At 46.9% G+C, this 21,800-nt stretch overlaps 1 protein-coding gene across 5 annotated transcripts in view; it reads left to right on the forward strand.

Annotated features, from left to right (window-relative positions):
* The window catches only part of LOC117357396, a 57,407-nt gene that overhangs the window by 31,568 nt on the left and 4,039 nt on the right, over positions 1–21,800 (forward strand). For 3 of the 5 annotated variants that reach the window (XM_033937909.1, XM_033937918.1, XM_033937926.1), the window contains exons 3-4: positions 529–613; positions 13,879–14,017. In XM_033937909.1, the coding sequence (XP_033793800.1) occupies positions 13,905–14,017 (113 nt within the window). In that variant the 5' untranslated portion in view covers positions 529–613; positions 13,879–13,904. Of the gene's footprint in view, positions 1–528; positions 614–13,878; positions 14,034–16,848; positions 17,012–21,800 lie in introns of those variants that run through there. The other 2 variants (XM_033937936.1, XM_033937945.1) reach the window with 2 other exon arrangements.

A 21,800-nucleotide genomic window follows, 5' to 3' on the forward strand; every position in this document is an offset into this window, starting at 1 on the left:
CAGATTATTCATGCTCTTCCATGCCATTGTGTGGTCATTGCTTGTTATGCCTGGGGGTGGCAGAGGCAGAGTGAGAGGGTCATTTTGGTGTATATTCAAAGGCAATGTTGCTTTGTTTCTAGAGAGTACAGAGTGAGGGGGTTACTTCTTTGCATACCCTGGGACAAAGCCACTGTGCCCTTTGGCAGTGTTCAGACAGTAGAGTAAGACCAGAAGGCCCTGCTTTCCACCCCCCATGGACTTCAAATAAAAATTGTCATTCATTCCTGAATGGTTAATCCTTCCAGGAAAATGAGTGCTGGGCGTTGATCCTGGTCAATACGGTCCCCCTTTCTACCCATGAATCCATGGGACCTGCGGAAACATGGCAGTGTCCCTTCCTAGTCATGGAAGATCATTGCCTTGTTCTAAACTGGAACTGCCTCTTTCTGTGTCGTCAGTACTGTTTAAGCAAGAGACAAATGTTGATGTGAATGAATTGAACTATGTGGAGCAGACCCTGTTCCTCTTTGTGTTTTATATTTTCAGGTGCAAAAACAGAAGGCCAGTGAAGGGTCATCACATATCCATTTGAAGGTCCCTGATGCAGACTGGTGGCTGCCAACATACCTCGGTAAGCACAAATACCCAGATTATCCCAGGACAAGCAGGCAGCATATTCTTTACGCATGGGTGACGTCACCGACGGAGCCCACGGTACGGACCTTTTTACTAGAAAGTTCTAGTTGGCCGCACCGCGCGTGCGCGAGTGCCTTCCCGCCCGACGGAGGAGAGCGTGGTCCCCAGTTTCTTCGTTTCCGCGGAGCGAAGAAGACGTGCGTTTTTCAACTCCGATTGAAATCCTCTTTTTGCCTTCCCGCTCGCGTTCTTTTTTCGTTTTATTTACCTTCGGGTTCTTTTTTATTTCATTTCCAAAAAAAAAAAAAAAAAATATTTTCTTTTCGTTTCGTTTTTTGTCTTTGCCCCGGCGGGGCCTGTTGTCACGATCCAGGCCTCGGGGTTTGATTTTGCGGAGGCCGTGTTCACATTCATGCCCCCGCAGCCCGGTTTTAAGAAGTGCCAGCGGTGTGCACGCCCGATCTCCCTCACTGACCCACACAATTGGTGTTTACAGTGTTTGGGACCGGAGCATCGGGCGGACTCGTGCACCCGCTGTGCCACTCTTAAAAAACGCACTTTGAAGAATCGCCAAATCCAGCAAAGTCTGCTGTTCGGCACCGGCCCGACTATGGACTCGACTTCTTCAACTGCGGCACCATCGAAGTCGGCACCGACCACCTCAACACCGCCTGACATTACATCGGCGCCACCGGCGCCAGGTAAGCCGGCTAAGAAGCCTTCCACCCTTGAGCGCCCTCCCACCTCGGTGGCGACACCGGCTCTTTCGGCTCCACGCCGAACTAAAAAGCGCTCCGCTCCGATATCGGTGAGTGCCTCGTCATCGGCCGCCTCATCGCCGGAGCGTAGAGCGGCACCCATGGAACCAAAGCAGAAAAAAGTGGTTCCGGTGCCAACCCTGGATGACCGCATTGCGGCCATCCTCCAGGATAAGTTGCAGGAACAACTCCAAAAGCAACTTAAACAGCTCTTGCCCTCTATCCTGGCACCGCTGCTTTCGGTACCAGACCGGCCCGAGCCCCACACCGTCCAACCGGTATCCACACCATCGGTACCTATGGACCCCTCCATGCCCATTCTCTCGGCACCGCATATCCATGCCCATGCCGAGGCCGTAGCTCTGACGACATCCGATCCTCCTCGGGACCGAGCGGAACAACGGTCTTCCCGCGAACCTGACCGGCACCATTCTTCCCGGGACCGGGACAGACACAGGTCTTCATCCCCCGGTGCCGTCTCGGTACGCTCAGGCAAGTCTCGGTCTAAAGCTCATCATACCGAACCTTCCACTCCAGTCTCTCGGCACGCACACACCGATGTCAGAGACCCGGACCTCTGGGAGGAATCTCCCCTCGGTACCGAGGAGGATGCATCGTCGTCGGACGAAGAGCCCTCGGCCCCCGATACCACATCTAAACCTGAGCAATCTTCTTTTTCAAAATTCCTCAGGGAGTTATCGGGGGCCTTATCTTTGCCTCTGGAATCTGATTCCAAGAAGTCACAAGCTTTCCTGGAGGCATTAGATTTCGATCAACCTCCTAAGGAGTTCCTGAAGTTACCCGTGCATGACATCCTACGGGAAACTTTTTATAAAAATTGGGAAAATCCATTAACTGTCCCTGGGGCACCCCGTAAACTGGATAGCCTTTACAGGGTTATCCCAATCCCAGGATTTGATAAACCCCAGCTGCCCCATGAATCTCTCCTGGTTGAGTCCACTTTAAAAAAGACTCAAGGCTCCAGTGTATATGCCTCTACCCCTCCTGGCAGGGAGGGCAAAACTATGGACAAGTTTGGCAAGCGGCTCTACCAGAATGCCATGCTTGCCAACAGGGCAAACAATTACTCTTTCCACTTTTCATTCTACCTGAAACATCTGGTAATGCAACTCTCCGCCATGCAAAAGTACATGCCGGAGCACAAGGTTCCACTATTCCAGCAGCACATCTCCAGCCTGCTTCAACTTAGAAAATTTATGGTGCGCTCCATCTATGACTCCTTTGAGCTCACCTCTCGTGCATCTGCCATCGCTGTGGCCATGCGCCGCCTGGCCTGGCTCAGGGTCTCTGATCTGGATGTCAACCATCAGGACCGACTAGCCAACGCCCCATGTATGGGAGACGAATTGTTCGGAGAGTCTCTGGATACCACCACACAAAAACTCTCCGCCCATGAGACCCGATGGGATACTCTCATTAAACCAAAAAAGAAGGCCCCTCCTGCTCGGCCTTACAAACCACAGTCTTCATACCAGCGCAGGTTCTCCGCTAGGCCGCTTAACCCGCCTTCACAGCAACCTAGGCGGGCTCGCCAACAACACCACAACCAGGCTCGTGCACAGTCTAATCAACCTGCCAAGCCTCTTCCTCCTGCCAAACCTTCTCAGCCCTTTTGACTCCTCTCTCCAGGGCTTAGCCAGTCTTCCACCCTCATTGCCTCTCCCTCAACCAATCGGAGGCAGGCTCCACATTTTTCTCAGCCGTTGGGAGGTCATCACATCGGACCAGTGGGTCCTCAACATCATCCGCCACGGCTACTCTCTCAACTTCCAGACTCTTCCACCGGACAATCCTCCCGTAGAGTCTGCTTCTCTTTCAACTCAAACCCCCCTCCTCCTGAGGGAGGTCCAATCCCTCCTTCTCCTCAATGCCATCGAAGAAGTACCTCTGGAACAAAGGGGCCGGGGATTCTACTCCCGTTACTTTCTGGTTCCAAAAAAGACAGGAGACCTACGTCCCATTCTCGATCTCAGGGACCTCAACAAATGTCTTGTCAAGGAGAAGTTCAGAATGCTCTCCCTTGCCACGCTTTACCCTCATCTCTCTCAGAACGACTGGCTATGTTCCCTGGACCTCAAAGAGGCCTACACTCACATACCAATCAATCCAGCTTCACGTCGCTACCTAAGATTCCAGGTGCACCATCGCCATTATCAGTACAAAGTGCTACCTTTTGGCCTCGCTTCATCACCCAGGGTGTTCACCAAATGCCTCATTGTGGCGGCGGCCTTCCTCAGGTCTCACAACCTCCAGGTGTTTCCCTACTTGGACGATTGGTTGGTGAAAGCACCTACGTCTCCGCTTGTGCTACAAGCCACTCATCATACCATCTCTCTCCTCCACCTCCTGGGGTTCGAGATCAACTACCCCAAGTCGCATCTGCTTCCCACGCAGCGCCTTCAGTTCATTGGAGCAGTTCTCGACACCACACTGATGAGGGCGTTTCTCCCCTCCGACCGTCAGCGGAACCTGCTCCGCCTGTGTCGTCAGGTGCTCCTTCATCACTCCATCTCTGCCAGACAGATGATGGTCCTCCTGGGCCACATGGCCTCGACGGTGCATGTGCTTCCCCTGGCACGACTCCACCTCAGGACACCTCAATGGACTCTGGCCAACCAATGGTCGCAGACCTCGAATCTTCTTTCTCATCCCATCTCTGTGACATCGTCTCTTCAGCAATCTCTACAATGGTGGTTGAACTCCTCAAATCTTTCCAGGGGCCTTCTTTTTCATCTGCCCCCGCATTCCATGACCATCACCACGGATGCCTCCCCTTATGCATGGGGAGCTCACCTGGGAGACCTACGCACCCAAGGTCTTTGGACCCCGCAGGAGCGTCTTCATCACATCAATTTCCTGGAACTACGAGCCATGTTCTATGCTCTCAAGGCCTTCCAGCACCTTCTTTGCCCTCAGGTTCTGCTCCTGTGCACGGACAACCAAGTTGCCATGTACTACATCAACAAACAGGGCGGCACCGGATCTCGCCTCCTTTGTCAGGAGGCTCTTCGCATTTGGACCTGGGCCACGGCCCGCAGTCTCTTCCTCAAGGCTGTCTACATCCAGGGCGAACAGAACTCCCTGGCCGACAATCTCAGCCGCATCCTTCAACCTCACGAGTGGACTTTGGACCCTCCCACGCTCCACTCCATCTTTGCTCGCTGGGGCACTCCGCAGGTGGACCTATTCGCAGCTCCTCACAACCATCAGCTGCCCCAGTTCTGCTCCAGACTCTTCTCTCCTCATCGTCTGGCCCCGGATGCATTCCTTCTCGACTGGACGGATCGGTTCCTCTATGCCTTTCCTCCTCTACCTCTGATGTTGCGGACTTTATCCAAACTCCGCAGGGACGGAGCCACCATGATCCTCATAGCTCCCCGGTGGCCTCGTCAACACTGGTTCTCCCTCCTGCTTCAGCTCAGCTCCAGGGATCCCATTCCTCTGCCTGTGTTTCCTACTCTACTTACACAGCAACATCAGTCTCTACTACATCCCAATCTGTCTTCGCTCCACCTGACAGCTTGGTTTCTCTCGGGCTGACCTCTTCAGGAAATCTGTCTCAGCCTGTCCGTCTCATTTTGGACGCCTCCAGGAAACCGGCAACCCTTCAATGTTACCATCAGAAGTGGACCAGGTTCTCCTCTTGGTGCCTCCGTCATCATCACAATCCCACCTCTTTAGCGGTGGAAACTGTTCTGGACTACTTGCTCTCCCTGTCCAATGCAGGCCTCAAGTCTACCTCTATCAGAGTCCATCTCAGTGCCATCACGGCTTTTCATGAACCTGTCTTAGGAAAACCTCTCACGGCTCACCCTCTGGTTTCCCGATTCATGAGGGGCCTCTTCAACATCAAACCACCTCTGAAGCCTCCTCCGGTCGTCTGGGACCTGAATGTGGTTTTATCTGCCCTCATGAAACCTCCCTTTGAGCCGCTTGCCACAACTTCGCTCAAATTTCTGACATGGAAGGTTCTTTTCCTCATTGCCATCACCTCTGCCAGGAGGGTTAGTGAGCTTCATGCACTGGTTGCCGATCCACCGTTCACTATTTTTCACCATGACAAGGTGGTTCTACGCACCCATCCAAAGTTCCTCCCTAAGGTGGTCTCAGCTTTTCACCTCAACCAGTCCATTGTGTTGCCTGTTTTCTTCCCGAAACCTCATTCACATCCCGGAGAACAGGCATTGCACAGTCTTGACTGCAAGCGTGCCCTGGCTTACTATCTTGATCGTACAAGGGCTCACCGCTTGTCCCCTCAGCTCTTCCTGACCTTCGACCCAAATCGTTTGGGTCGACCGGTCTCTAAACGGACGCTATCCAACTGGCTTGCAGCTTGCATCGCGTTCTGTTACGCTCGGGCCGGTCTGTCACTAGACGGTGCTGTCACGGCCCACAGGGTAAGAGCTATGGCCGCTTCTGTTGCTTTCCTCCGTTCCACACCCATTGAGGAAATCTGCAAGGCGGCCACCTGGTCCTCAGTTCACACATTCACTACTCACTACTGTCTGGATGCTTTCTCCAGACGGGATGGGCACTTCGGCCAATCTGTACTTCAGAATTTATTTTCCTAATGGCCAACCATCCCTCCTCCCTCTTTGTTAGCTTGGAGGTCACCCATGCGTAAAGAATATGCTGCCTGCTTGTCCTGGGATAAAGCACAGTTACTTACCGTAACAGGTGTTATCCAGGGACAGCAGGCAGATATTCTTACGTCCCACCCTCCTCCCCGGGTTGGCTTCTTAGCTGGCTTATACTAACTGGGGACCACGCACTCCTCCGTCGGGCGGGAAGGCACTCGCGCACGCGCGGTGCGGCCAACTAGAACTTTCTAGTAAAAAGGTCCGTACCGTGGGCTCCGTCGGTGACGTCACCCATGCGTAAAGAATATCTGCCTGCTGTCCCTGGATAACACCTGTTACGGTAAGTAACTGTGCTTTATGTATGTAGCGCTCAAGTTTTCAGTTAGAGATTAGGTGAGCTCTGGAACGCATTCCCAGAGGATGTAACAGCGGTTAGCGTATCTGGAGGAAAAGTCCTAAATCTGTTATTGAGACAGATCTAAGGGTCGGTGGCACGGAATGTTGTTACTATGTGGGTTTCTGGCAGATAAAGTAAAACCTTGGTTTGTGAGCATAATTTGTTCCAGAAGCATGCTTGTAATCCAAAGCACTCGTATATCAAAGTGAATTTCCCCATAGGAAATAATGGAAACTCAGACGATTTGTTCCACAACTCAAAAACTTTAATACATAGTAACATAGTAGATGATGGCAGATAAAGTATTGCAAGACCTCGCTCGTATAGAAGTCACTACACTCCCGCAGCATCAGAGAGAGACGAACCATCAGCTCAGTTGTGATGATGTGACGTGTATACTGTATGTACCGTATTTTCTCGCATATAACGCGCGCGTTATACGTGGTTTTTACATACCGCGCACACCCTTGCGCGTTGTCCGGCCAACTAAACCAAAGGTACGGGGAAGGGGGGTGGGGGTGTCGTGGGGGGTCGGCCAGGGGGGTCGCGGGTCGGCTGGGGGGGGGCGGTCGGAGGTTCTTGGGGGGGGCGGTCGTTGGGAGGAAGGGGGTTTGCGTCTAGGGCAGGAGGGCCTGGGATCCCTCCTGCCCGTAATGTAGTGCGGGGTGGGAGTAGGGGGTTGCCGTGGCCAGGAGGGTTTGGGCTCCCTCCTGGCCCGAACAACTAGCGGGGGGGGGGAGGGCCAGGAGGACTTGGGCTCCCTCCTGGCCCGATATTGTCGGGGAGTTGGGGAGAGGAGAGGACTTCAAGGGGGAGAGGAGAGTCGGGGCGGCCAGAGGAGAGTCGGGGCGGGCGAAAGGAGAGTTGGGCAGCACACGCGGTATACGGGTGTGCGCGGTATATAAAAATTTCTGTACATAAATTTGTGTTTTTCGGGCGCTATACCCGTGTGCACGTTTTACATGGGTGCGCGTTATCTATGTGAAAATACGGTACTCGTATTACAAGACTTTGCTTGTTTAGAACAGTCACTATACTCTTGCAGTGCCAGAGAGAGAAGAACCATCGGCTCAGTTGTGATGTACATATACTGTATATACTTGTATTGCAAGACATTGCTTGTATATCAAGTTAAAATTTAATAAAATGTTTTGCTTGTTTTACAAAACACTTGCAAACCAAGTTACTTCCAATCCAAGGTTTTACTGTACTTGTAACCTGGGTCGGCTACTGTTGGAAATAGGAGACTGGCCTTTTTTAAATTATCTCCATTAAAATTGATGAATTATCTAAGAGCCCTGCTATTCACTCTATGGTATTTTCTTGAGGATTGTATGTAATTCTACTTTTATTAGAGGACTATTTTACTATGTATTTGTTTGTATCTTGTCGTTATTTTAACACTGTGTATGTAAACCGTTTAGTTTTAGACGGTGCTTAAATTTTTAAAATAAATAAATAAACTTACCACAGTTACCTCTATGGCACCAGCTACTGTGGACACCTGTATGGATACGGCTTCACAGCCACCTCCAACTTCTACTTTAGCGATGGCTTTGGCAGCCACATTTATAGCTCTAGCTACAGCAGGTACACAACACATTTCTTAATGCACCTACTTATGGCGCACGGCTCTTTCAGTAGACTGCCTTCACTGGTTATGGTGGCTCACTAGCTGCTTGTTCTACTCTGCATAACTATTAATTATAGATTTAACTGGTCATTCATGGCTCAGGCTATACAAGCCACCTACTTTTTGTGATTTCAACAATCTAGCTTTTTTGTGTAGCTAACTCAAGAGCTCTGGCATTAGCCATCACTGTTAGATAACTGCAAGAAGTCTCTAAATATTATGGAACTCATGATCAGAACAAAAATACATCTAAAAACCCACCCAACTTGGCATTTTGACAACCTAAAAGACAAGTGTTTTTAGACATATCCAGAGACTTTTTTAGGCCTCTGAATCCCACTGAATGGGTTTTTACACATATCCAGTAGTGCTTCCCGATTCAGGAAAAAAAATTTTGATTCAAATTCAGCCTATTGAATTGGTTTTTCAATTCGATTTTCCTGCCCAATTGGGTGTTTTTTTCAAACATCCTGGTGGGTTTATTTTATAGCTTTTTCACCCCCTTTGGCTTCTCCTAACCACACTGGCGCTGTGGTATAAACAAAAAAGACTTTTCCTCTCTCTGTTAAATCCTAGCTCACGTTTGCGGTCTAACACCAGCTCTGGCAGGATACACGTTTCAAATCTGACATATTGTAATCACAAAACAATATGAAATTAGTTTTTCTACCTTTTGTTATCTGATCATTATTCAAATCTTGTTGGTCCCAGGCTCTGGTTGTCTTGCTTGCCAGGGTCTCCTTCTTTCTGTGTGCTAACCATCCATCTGCCATCCCTGTCCTCCCCTTCCGTTTCCCTTCCCTCCCCTGGAGGTCTGGCATCTTTCCTTTTTATTGTCTCCCTCCACAGATCCACTTTTTCTTAACTACCCTTTCATCCAGCATATCTCCCTTTCTGTAACTTTCATCCCTAAATCCCATGGTCCATCATCTCTCTCCCTCTCCTCTATTTTCAGACCCATTATTTCTTCCCCCCCAAAGTACGGCATATGCACGTCTCTTTGAAGCCCCCCCTTCCCTCCCTCCATGTACTGAAGGCCTGTCCCTCCCCTTGAAGGCCTGCATCCCTCCCCCGAAGGCGTCCCTTGAAGGTCTGTCCCCTCCCTTGAAGGCCTGCCTGCATCCCACCCCTGAAGGCCTGCCTGCATCCCACCCCTGAAGGCCTGCCTGCATCCCACCCCTGAAGGCCTGCCTGCATCCCACCCCTGAAGGCCTGCCTGCATCCCACCCCTAAAAGCCTGCCTTCATCCCACCCCTAAAGGCCTGCCTGTCCCCCTTGAAGGCCAGTCCCCTCCCCTTGAAGGCCTGCATCCCACCCCTGAAGGCCTGCCTGCATCCCACCCCTGAAGGCCTGTCCCCCCCCCCTTGAAGGCCTGCATCCCCCCGAAGGCCTGTCTCCCTCCCTTGAAGTCCTGTCCACCCCGAAGGCCTGCCCACCCCACCCCGAAGGCCTGACCGCCCCACCCCGAAGGACTGCTCACCCCACCGGCCTCCCCGCACCGGCGTTTACCTTAACGTAGCAGCCTGCAGCAAGATCGCAATGCCAGCGATCTTTGCACTGCTTCGGAGCTGTTTCCTCCGCCACGGTCCCGCCCCTCCTCTAACATCAGAGGAGGGGGCGGGACTGCGGCGGAGGAAACAGCTCCGAAGCAGTGCAAAGATTGCTGGCATCGCGATCTTGCTGCAGGCTGCTTCGTTAAGGTAAACACCGGTGCGGGGAGGCCAGGGGGGAAGCGAGATTCCGGGGAGGCCAGAGGGGGAAGCGAGATGCCGGGGTGGGTGGGGGGAAGCGAGATGCGGGGAGGGGAAGCTGGACGCCATGGGGGGGGAACCGGACAGCAGCACTAACCGGCTGAGGCTCCCCCCTCGGCTTCTAAAGCAGGTGCAGTCGGCCAGCAAGAGCAGCGCTGCCGCTCCTGCTTTAGGGGGCAAGGGTCAGCCGAATCGGGAAGCCGATTTTTTTTTTTTTTTTTTTTAATCTATTCGAATCAATTCACCCGAAGTGAATCAGTGAACCGATTCGAATCGGGAATCGGGCAGCACTAATATCCAGAGACTTTTTAGGTCTCTGAATCCAACTGAATGGCGGGCCTGCCCCTTCCCGGTGTATCTTAGGATACACTGGGGAGGGACCTTAAGGTCCTGAATGGCCCAGGTGCTTAAGGCCCCTCGGCAACTGGGTTCTTAGGCCTCTCTCCTAGTGCATTCTGGGATGCTCTAGGAGTGGCTTAAGATTCTGTTTGGTCAACCCCTTTAGGCCACCTCCTATGGAGCTATTAGTGATTTGTAAATATCTTTAAAATCCAGCACCGGAAGACTGGAGGTTGGCCAATTTAACATTGATTTTTAAAAAGGGTTCTAGAGTTGGACATTGGTGCTGGGCAAAATGGACGAGACTATTATAAAGAACAAAATGACAGAACATATGCGTAAGCATGAATTAATGAGAGAAAGCCAACATGGATTTGCCTCACCAATCTACTGCATTTTTTTGAAGGGAGTGAATAAGCATGGGAATAAAGGTGAACCGGTTGATATTGTGTATCTGGACTTTCAAAAGGCATTTGACAAAGTACCTCATGAAAGACTTCTGAGGAAATTAGAAAGTCATGGAGTAAGAGGTAACGTCCTATAATGGATAGATTAAGATCTGTCTGAAAGAAAACAGAGTAGGGTTAAATGGTCAATATTCTCATAGACCTACAAGAAAATTGACCCTGGTCCCTCCACAGAAAGTAATATCGAAGAAACAAAGAAATTGTGGAGAGCCAGTGTCCAAGATGAGAACTTTATTCAAACAAATAAATAATCCACGTAAAAATGTCTAAGGCCTGAACCTCTGGGAAACATCTGGACCCAAAACGGTCCGTGTTTCAACAATGTGGTGGTCTTCAGGGGTCCCTATATGGTCCTAAATGCAGGCATGTGGATTAAATAATGAACATAAATGCTCAACGCTGTGAAGATGCACTCGATCGTGAAAAGTGCATTTCCGCAGCGATGAGCATTTACGTTGATTATTTAATCCACATGCCTGCATTTAGGACCACATTGTCGAAACAAGGACCAGATATTTCACAGGTTTTACATGGATTTGTTTATTTATTTGAATAAAGCCCTCATCTTGGACATCAACTCTCCAAGATATCTTTGTTTCTTCAATATTCTCATAGAAACATGATGGTAGATAAAGACCAAATGACCAATCCCAATCCAGTCTGCCCATCTTCCCTAAGAGATCCCATGTGCCTATCCCAGGCTTTCATGAATTCAGACACAGTGTCTCCACCACCTCTTCCTGGAGATTGTTCCACGCATCTACCATCTTTTCTGTAAAAAAAAGTATTTCCTTAGATTACTCCGGAGCCTCTTAACTTCATCCTATGCCCTCTCATTCTATAGCTTCCTTTCAAATGAGACAGAGATAATGGTTACTTTGGATGGGCAGTCTAGATGGGCCATTTGGCTTTTATTTGACATCATGTTTCTATGACTTGCCGCATTCACATTTATGCCACGTAGGTATTTAAACATCTGTCACTTTGGGGCCCAAACCAAGATCACTCAGTTTATTTGACGCTTGTGTGGAACACTGTCATAGGCTTTGCTAAAATCTAAGTACACTCCCTCTATCTAATTCTCTTGTCACCCATTCAAAGAAATTGATCAGATTTGTCTGACAAAACCAGCCTCTAGTGAATCCATGTTGCCGCGGGTCCTGTAATCCACTGGATTCTCTGTTTCAAAAGTGTTTCCATTAATTTACTTACCACCGAAATCAGACTTACTAGTCTGTAGTTCCCTACTTCTTCCTTCCACTTTTGTGGAGAGGGATCACATCCGCTCTTCTCCAGTCTTCTCTATGGGGAAGGTTAAATAGTGGGATGCCCCAGAGGACTGCTGCTTTTTAACATATTTGATTAATGATCTAAAAATAGGAATAACTAGTGAGATAATTAAATTTGCTGATGACAAAGTTAAATTGCAAGAGGACCTTCCGAGACTGGAAGAGTGGGCGTCAAAATGGCAGATGACGTATAATGTGAACAAGTGCAAAGTAATACGTGTGGGAAAGAGGAATCCGAACTATGGCTATGTGATGCTGGGTTCTGTGTTAGGAGTCACTGCCCAGGAAAAGGATCTATTTAGTTTTATTTAAAAAATTTCTATACTGTTTGAACCTAAACGGTTTACATATCTTTCCATACATAATTTAATAAAACAAAAAATATCAAACAAACATGAACAAATAATCCTCAGAAAATCGAGTATAAAGGAATGAAAGCCACATCAGGCTTATACAAGGAATCATAAAAATTGTTCAGCAAAAAAACAATCATAAGGGATCAGTATCTAGGAAAATGCATTTACTGCATTTTGAGTCATTTTCTAAAACTGCCCTTTTCACAGTATTTTTGTTACTGGCTGACAAGTGAGTTCCACAGTTTAACCTCCGCACAACATATTTTGGATTAGCCTTTGTTTTTAATAAGGCTAAGTTTTCAGAACGCAGAGATCTACCGTATTGTTCGTTCTATAGGACGCACCCGACCATAAGACGCACCACTCTATAGAAGAGGAAAAACCAAGGGAAAAAATTTCTGCCCACCACCCTGCCCTCTGCCCTATCCCCCATCTAGTGGTTTAGTGGTAGGTTGGGACAGGGTACAAGGCAGGTCTAGTGGTAGGCAGCCCCCCCCCTCAGTACACTTATGTTATTCCACCACTGTATCTGCAGGAGCTTTCCTCACTTCTCCCTTTTACTTATATTTTCATCAAATTTTTACAAGAAAATAACTTCTTGTTACAGAAATACAGTAAAGTAATATCAATATAAATCCAAAATTATAAAAGTGGAATAATTTTACTGACTTCCTTAGATCACAATTAACAGGGGAATACAGCCTAAATATTATTCCTCCTCCCTCGCTGGACAGCTGTCCTCTTTTCCGGCAGAGCAGGCGCGAGCTTTTCGTGTTCCTGCCTGGTCCCATGCCGCTCCTTGAATGGCTGCTATCAGTTCTTTCATATATATGCCTTACTGGCTGGTTATTACCTGATTAAGTTACTTGGTCTCAAAATTTCTTTTTTTTTTTAATTTAATTTTTTTAGTTATTTATATACCGCCTATCAAGGTTATCTAAGGAGTTTACAATCAGGTACTCAAATATTTTCCCTGTCTGTCCCGGTGGGCTCACAATCTATCTAACGTACCTGGGGCAATGGAGGATTGAGTGACTTGCTCAGGGTTTGAACCCACAATCTCAGAGTACTAATGCTGTAGCTTTTACTACTAGGCCACTCTTTCGTCCGAGTGGCCATCAGGCAGATTTTGAGGAACATTGTTTGGCTGTTTGAAATACTGAGCATTCTCTTGCATAATAATACCCTTAAGAGGAGAGTCGCAAGAATTTTTCTTTTTCCTCCATCTCCATCCACTGGTAAAGGGACCCATTGGCTAACTGAGATCCCTGTGGACCTTTTTGATTTGTCTATTTCATCATTTTGGTAGGAAGAGCACTTGGGCCACTGCTTCTGCAGTCAGCAGTTGATCCACATCTGACCAGTTATTTATAATACATCATAATGAAGATGTTAAACTGTGCTCTTCTCCAGAACTGTTTCACAAGTACAGCAGTGTTGTGTTGTCTTGCCTGAAAACAGCTGATGTGTACCTTTACTGACCCATATGGAGATTACCTAGAGTATCCTACTAAAATTTTAGTTTCTGGTACTTTGAGCTCATCTGAAAACAGACATCATCACTCTTTCTAGGATTATAGCCAGGGCTTATAATAAGTGCTTAGAAGTTCAGAAAATGGCCTTTATATATAGCAGACCTGTGGCTCATAATTGCTGGTCCTCTGTGCAGGTGACAGTTCTGGACACTACACTGAGATGGCACGGCGTCCAAGCTCTCTGGGGCTCTTGGCAGATTACGATTCTGAGTCTGAGGGAGAAAGTGAGAGCAATGAAGGAAGCCTGGAAAGGAGTGGTGAGAAACCGATTCGGTAATGGCTGTTCTCTGTGAGTTCCTCACTAGCTGCTTAGGATTGAGCAAAACCATCAGAGGTTCAAGACCTTCAGCAGAGCCCGATTAGAGCAATCTTCTTCATTGCAAGGCCGGAAGAGGGCAGTATTGACTCTTAACTCCTCCCTCAATAACACCCCCACCCCACCCAAACACACACACTTTGTCCAGAGACTGCTGGCACTATCTCCAGAACAACTACTCTGTTTTCCTTCTAGGATAAATATAAAATCTGTTTTGCTCTTTTGAGATCTGTTGGCCACTGTCTTGAAGGATCTTTTGGTCAGTCCCAATATGGCGATGCTTTTGTTAGACTACGCAGCTCTTGCTGAGTCTGAGTTCCTTCTGTTGTAGTTCCTTCTGTTGTAGTTCCTTCTGTTGAGTTCCTTCTGTTATAGTTCCTTCTGTTGAGTTCCTTCTGTTGAGTTCCTTCTGTTGTAGTTCCTTCTGTTGTAGTTCCTTCTGTTGTAGTTCCTTCTGTTGAGTTCCTTCTGTTGAGTTCCTTCTGTTGAGTTCCTTCTGTTGTAGTTCCTTCTGTTGAGTTCCTTCTGTTGTAGTTCCTTCTGTTGTAGTTCCTTCTGTTGTAGTTCCTTCTGTTGTAGTTCCTTCTGTTGTAGTTCCTTCTGTTGTAGTTCCTTCTGTTGTAGTTCCTTCTGTTGAGTTCCTTCTGTTGAGTTCCTTCTGTTGAGTTCCTTCTGTTGTAGTTCCTTCTGTTGAGTTCCTTCTATTGTAGTTCCTTCTGTTGTAGTTCCTTCTGTTGTAGTTCCTTCTGTTGAGTTCCTTCTGTTGAGTTCCTTCTGTTGTAGTTCCTTCTGTTGAGTTCCTTCTGTTGTAGTTCCTTCTGTTGTAGTTCCTTCTGTTGTAGTTCCTTCTGTTGTAGTTCCTTCTGTTGTAGTTCCTTCTGTTGAGTTCCTTCTGTTGAGTTCCTTCTGTTGTAGTTCCTTCTGTTGAGTTCCTTCTGTTGAGTTCCTTCTGTTGTAGTTCCTTCTGTTGTAGTTCCTTCTGTTGAGTTCCTTCTGTTGTAGTTCCTTCTGTTGTAGTTCCTTCTGTTGAGTTCCTTCTGTTGTAGTTCCTTCTGTTGTAGTTCCTTCTGTTGTAGTTCCTTCTGTTGTAGTTCCTTCTGTTGAGTTCCTTCTGTTGTAGTTCCTTCTGTTGTAGTTCCTTCTGTTGAGTTCCTTCTGTTGTAGTTCCTTCTGTTGTAGTTCCTTCTGTTGAGTTCCTTCTGTTGAGTTCCTTCTGTTGAGTTCCTTCTGTTATAGTTCCTTCTGTTGTAGTTCCTTCTGTTGAGTTCCTTCTGTTATAGTTCCTTCTGTTGTAGTTCCTTCTGTTGTAGTTCCTTCTGTTGAGTTCCTTCTGTTGTAGTTCCTTCTGTTGAGTTCCTTCTATTATAGTTCCTTCTGTTGTAGTTCCTTCTGTTGAGTTCCTTCTGTTGTAGTTCCTTCTGTTGAGTTCCTTCTGTTGAGTTCCTTCTGTTATAGTTCCTTCTGTTGTAGTTCCTTCTGTTGTAGTTCCTTCTGTTGTAGTTCCTTCTGTTGTAGTTCCTTCTGTTGTAGTTCCTTCTGTTGTAGTTCCTTCTGTTGAGTTCCTTCTGTTGAGTTCCTTCTGTTGTAGTTCCTTCTGTTGAGTTCCTTCTATTATAGTTCCTTCTGTTGTAGTTCCTTCTGTTGAGTTCCTTCTGTTGTAGTTCCTTCTGTTGTAGTTCCTTCTGTTGTAGTTCCTTCTGTTGTAGTTCCTTCTGTTGTAGTTCCTTCTGTTGAGTTCCTTCCTATTTCTCCTACTGTAAACCGCGTTGAGCTCTACGAACGTGGAGATGATGCGGTATACAAACCTAAGGATTAGATTAGATTAGATTATACAACATATAGAGCCGTGCAAAAGTTTTGCATCACCTTCGAATAATGCATTGTTCCGTCTTTCTTGCCTACTGCTGCATATTATATACTTAAAGCCTACTTTTGTATGGTCAGCTTTCAAATATTCCACTATTAATTTGGAACTATCAAGAATCCATTTAAATATTTGGGTCCTGAATTCAAAATCCAGTGTCCAACTTTCTTTTAGGTTTACAAGAAAGCCTCAGCCCCACCGCTCCACAGCTGTAAAGAGTTTAGGCAGCAGGAAGACTTCCATGGCTCATCACCGGCTTTCAAGTTTATTCAAAAGTTTTATGAACCGCCCAATCGACCTTCTAGGTGGTGAACATTATGTTAAAAACGTATATGGGGTAACTATACATCCTTTGGAAACAATAGTCATAATTCAAAACATTAAAACCAATTCAAAAAACAAACAGAAACGAGGGAAGAAGGACAGAACCACAATTTATCAAGTAAGAAAGAGAACATATAGGGAAAGAACAAAAGGGAGGGTGTCAAAAAAAATAATAATAATTGATTAAAACTATGTAGCCCTAAAAAGGGCATTTAGGTCTCGAAAGCATCAAGGAAAAGAAATGTTTTTAGTTTCACACCCGTAATTCTAATCTTCATTTGTTTAATGGGTACTTTATTCTCAACTCGTATATAAAAACTTAAGCCACTTATCTTTAGGCTAACATGACTCGGGAGAGACGACCCGACATGTTTCGCACACCTGTGCTTTATCAAGGGTCTCCCGAGGGTGTCGCTGTCATCCGACTCTCTGTATTGCTTAGGCTTAAGCTTTTATATACTAATTATACGAGTTGAGAATAAAGATACCCATTAAACAATTGAAGATTAGAATTACGGGTGTAAGAGCCATGTAAGTCTTCCTGCTGCCAAAACTCTTTACAGCGGTGGGGCATATTATATACTAAAACAACAACAAAAAAGGAACAATAATAAAAGTTATTAATATCTTTCTAGAACGGCGCTCAGACTCCAAGAATGGAACTTGAAAGTTCAGCGTGGGGACCTAACCCCTACAGAAGCTTTCAGTGAATCTATCATTGCACCGTCTAATTTGAAAGGTTATAAAATAACTTCATGAAGTGGTAAATAATTTTTGACTCTCAAAAAAGTGCATAAATGTCCAGTGCTTAACAAATGCAAAGTTCAAACTACTTAGCTTCAATGCTTAAACAGCGATGGTCCGGCGGGGTTCAGCATATTATATACTGACATGTTCAGAATTTTCTATCACCCTGCACATTTTAAATTGATTTAGGACTTCAGATTTAAGACCTGTAAAGCATAAACTGTGGAATGTTGAAAATGTCAATATTTTGTGTCAAAAACGGATCAAAACAGTCCAATCAGATCACCCCACTTTCTACCAATGGTGTTTGTTTTGAGGAACCAATCACAGCGCAGCATTCACGTGCATATTTGGTGAAGCGGGAATATCAGTTTTCAAAACTGTCTGCTACTCCAGTGACAGCATAATTGCAACATGGGAAAAGTTAGAAATCTTTCAAAAGAAGAATGTGAGACAATGGTTGTACTTAATGAAGAAGGCTATTCAAGCCGGCAAATTGCAGCCAGGGTGAAGTGCAATCAAAGTAGAGTCATACGCTTGCCCAGTAAGAAAAAAGAGACAGGAAATGTGACTGACAGGGCTCAAAGTGGAAGACCACACAAATCCACTATGCGAGAGGACAAGGTTGTTCGCCGGATCTCAGTGGCAGATCGCAAATTCACATCACCAGAATGGCCAGCCAAATGGCAGGAAATGTGTTCAGTGAATGTATCTGCCTCAACAGTACGTCGGCGGTTCCTGGAGTTTGGCCTATGTGGCTGTAGAGCAAGAAAGAAGCCGTTGGTAACTGCGATGCAAAAAAAAAGCGAGGGGTTGAGTGGGCCAGCATGTGAACTCCAGAGCTGTGGGAAAATGTTCTCTTCAGTGATGAGTACTTTCTGTGTGTTAGAAGGCCAGTGCAACACGTTTGTAAAATTATTTAAGAATGAGGTTTTCAAACCCCAGTGCCTGGACTTGACTGTAAAGCATAAGACAAAAATCATGGTCTGGGGCTTTATGTCAGCCAATGGCATTGGACACTTTGCAAAACATAATGGTTGTATCTGCAAGGAGTCCCTTCCAGAGTGATTTCCACTTCCAGGATGACAATGCACCCTGTCATCGGACAAAGATGGTGACAAAGTGGATGACATCGAGCCATAATGCCAGATCTCAATCCAGTTGAGAATTTGTGGAATAATCTTGCTTTAAAGGGGTTCAGAAAACACCCAAAAACAAAGGTCGAGTTGATTGAAGCACCATGTTGTATAGCCAGATGAACTTCGAAAATTAGTTCACTCCATGCCTCAACGCTGCAAGCTTGTTGTCAAGAATAAAGGCTGGCCCATACGTTATTAGAATAGCAGAAAACAACTAGCCCTTTTCAGGGCTATCTCTTCTTGAAGGGTGTAACAGTTAAAATACAAATAAACTTAGTACGTATTGAAATAGCTAATGTAATCCATTAATGAAATATCAACATTTTTCAACATTCTGCAGTTTATGCGTTACAAATCTTAAATCTGAAGTCCTAAATCAATTTAAAATGGGCAGGGTGATAGAAATACAATTCTGAACACATCAGTATATAATATGCAGCAGTAGGCGTCAGAAATATTACTGTGATCCAGCAAGAAAGATGGAACAATTACTCGGAGGTGATGTAAAACTTTTGCACAGCTCTGTATGGACTCCCATATTACTTTTGTCATATTGCTCTGTGTTGTGCAAATAGTAAAGAAGTTTGGATACAAATGTATTCTGTAAGAAAATGGAATAGCTGTCCCAGAGGCAGTGCCCAGGAAAACACTCTGGGAAGGATTAGGGGAGGCTGGTGGGAGTTGAGACTGATTGGTGTGGGATTTATTAGGAGAAATCTGGGCTGAGGTAGGAAGAGGAGAGACTGGAGAATCGGATACTGTTCTTGGTGTAGTTAAGCAGCTCATTGTTAGCGAGGGGCCCATCAGCCAGGGTTCTGGATATGATCCACTTTACCTTGCACTTATCCTAGCTTTCATGCTGAAGTTGTTTTGTTATTATGGTCTCTGTTTTAAACTACTGCTCTTGTCACAAGATCGAGTTGTATCGCCCTCCTCTGGATGTCTTTGACTCTCTGGCCGGAAAAGGAGGCCAAGGTCAGGGCCATGATTCAAAGACTTCAGGACATTTGGGCCATAGAACCTGTCCCTGATGCCGGCTCAGGCAGACATTCCAGATACTTCATCATGCCCAAAAAAGGCAGAGAGGACTGAAGGCCCATCTTGGATTTCAAGACGGTAAAAGCCATTCTGAATGACCGCCATTTCCACATGGAAACGGCCCGGTCAGTCATTGCAGCGGTGCCTCCTGGAGAATTTCTGGCCTTCCTAGACTTCACTGAGGCGTATCTGCATATTCCCATCTTTCCGGGCCACAGAAAATATTTTAGGTTTTATGTACTTCAGCAGCATTTCTGGTTTGCAGCCTTTCTCTCTCTCTCTCTTCCCCCCCCCCCCATCTCCTTTCAGTAAGGCTATGGTGGTAGCTGCAGTTCTTCTTCGGAAGATGGGTATCCATGTACATCCCTACCTGGAAGGTTGGCTGATCAGGGCCCTGTCCAGGCAGAAGTGCAAGATGGCAGTGCAACAAGTATTAGATTTGCTCCGGTAGTTCGGAAGAATTGTCACCTTCAACAAGAGCTATCTGGAACCAACCCAGACTCTGAAGTATCTGGGAGCTCTTTCTGACACAGCTCAGGGCCACATTTTTCTTCCAGAGCTAAGCAAATTGAAGCTGCGAAGACAGATCTCTCTTGGCGGTGCAAATTCCTTCTGCATGGCCTTATCTACAGTTGTTGGGCTCCATGGCAGTATCCCTAGAAGTGGTCCCCTGGGCTAGGGCACACATGTGACCTCTTCAGAACTCTTCTGTCTTGTGGTCTCCGCAAAAGTCATTTGCTTCAGATTCAGCTCCTATGGATAAGGACAGCGAGGACCAGCTTGCGCTGGTGGCTTCAGGACAGCTCCTTGTCGAAGGGCATGTCTGAATTTCAGAATGGTTTGCTCTCACAACCATTTTTTTCAACTAGGGAGCAAATTGCAGGAACAGCTCGATTTAGGGCCAGTGGGCTCATCAAAAGGGGTAGTCAATAAATCATCTGGAGCTCCAAGCCATCCAGCTGGCTTTGAAGGCACTGGAAAAGCTTGAAGTAGAAGCTGTAAGGGTGTTCTCAGACAGTGCCATGGCTGTGGTGTATGTAAACAGATTAGGGCACCAGAAGCGCCCCCTTATGCCTGGAGGCTCAGATGTTCCTCCAGTGGGCAGAAGCCCACCTTTGGGTTCTTTCCGCAGCCCACATGACCAGAATGGAAAACGTTCAGATCAACTTCTTAAGGGAAATAGCCGCTCTCCCAAAGGGTGTTCATTCTCATTGTACGCCGCTGGAGCAAGTCAGTGCTGGATTTGATGGCTTCTGCCAAAAACTCGAAAGTGAAGCGCTTCTTCAGACGAAGAGAAGAAACAGGAAGATCGGGGTTGGATGCGTTGGTCAACCCTAGTTGTGCGACAGTTTCCTTTACATCTTTCCCTGTTGGCCCATAGTAGGCTGTGTCATTCACAGGATCGTGACTCATCCAGGTCTCATGATTCTAGTGGCTCCAGATTGGCCTTCCCGGCCGTGGTATGCGGACCTGATACATCTTCAGCGGGACAGGAGCCTCAAGCTGCCTCTTTGTTGCGGACTTCTCAGTCAGGGGCCAGTCCCCATGGTGAATCCACAGCACTTTGAGCTTACAGCATGGCTCTTGAGCACACAGCTCTAGTCTGCAAGGGATAGTTGGAGGTGGTTATTGCCACTCTGCTCCAGGCTGAGAAGCTGGTGGCCTGTGCCACAGTGGTGTGAAAAGGACCAGGAGGAGCCACTACAGGCTTCCATTCTGGTCATCCTGGCTTTTCTTCAGGCGAGTCTGGAGAAGGGCCTGGCAGTAGCTTCCCTGAAGGTGCAAGTGGCCAGGCTATCCTGTTTCCTGGTGCAGTTACAGTTTCGCTGATGGCTCATCCAGATGTGATGAGATTTCTGAGAGGTGCATTCCAGCTCCGATTCCTGCTGCGCCGTCCCTTCCTTCACTAAGGCCCCATATGATCCACTCTGAGGCGCTTCCATTTTGGTGTTTCTGGTGGCTGTTTCAGCTTGGCATATCTCAGAGCTGCAAGCTCTCTCCTGTAGGGAGCCCTTCCTTAGAATTACGGAAGCGGGTAACACTCTCCATCCTATTGTCTCTTTTCTTCCAAAGGTTGTATCTGATTTCCAAATCAACCAATCATCTACTTGCTTTTCAACCTATAGGCTCAGACTAGCAGGATAGAATTTTGAGGGGTGCTATTAGGTAGAGGTTTCCTGTCCATCTTTTTGAAGACCAAACATTATACCAGGCTATAATCTGTTCAGGAAAGACAGGGTAGGAAGAAAAGGAGGGGGAGTAGCGTTATATGTTAAAGATCATATTAAAGCCACACAATTGCAGGATCTGCATAGCAAGGAAGAGGCACTGTGGATCAATTTGGAAAGAGGGAATGGTGAATATGTTTACATTGGTGTGATATACAGGCCTCTTTCACAGGCGGAAGAAGTAGCTAGAGATTTAATAGTAGACATTCAGAATATATCTAAAAAAGGGGAAGTCTTGCTAATAGGTGATTTTAACATGCTGGATGTTGATTGGGTATCCCTATTGCGGGGTCTTCTAGAAGTAGGGAGATTCTGGATTCTCTGCAAGAGCTGTTCCAGCAGTTGGTATTGGAGCCCAAACGGGATGGGGTCATACTGGACTTAGTGCTTACAAACGGGG

Source organism: Geotrypetes seraphini, chromosome 1 (assembly GCF_902459505.1).
Source record: "Geotrypetes seraphini chromosome 1, aGeoSer1.1, whole genome shotgun sequence".
Classification (NCBI taxonomy): Eukaryota; Metazoa; Chordata; class Amphibia; order Gymnophiona; family Dermophiidae; genus Geotrypetes; species Geotrypetes seraphini.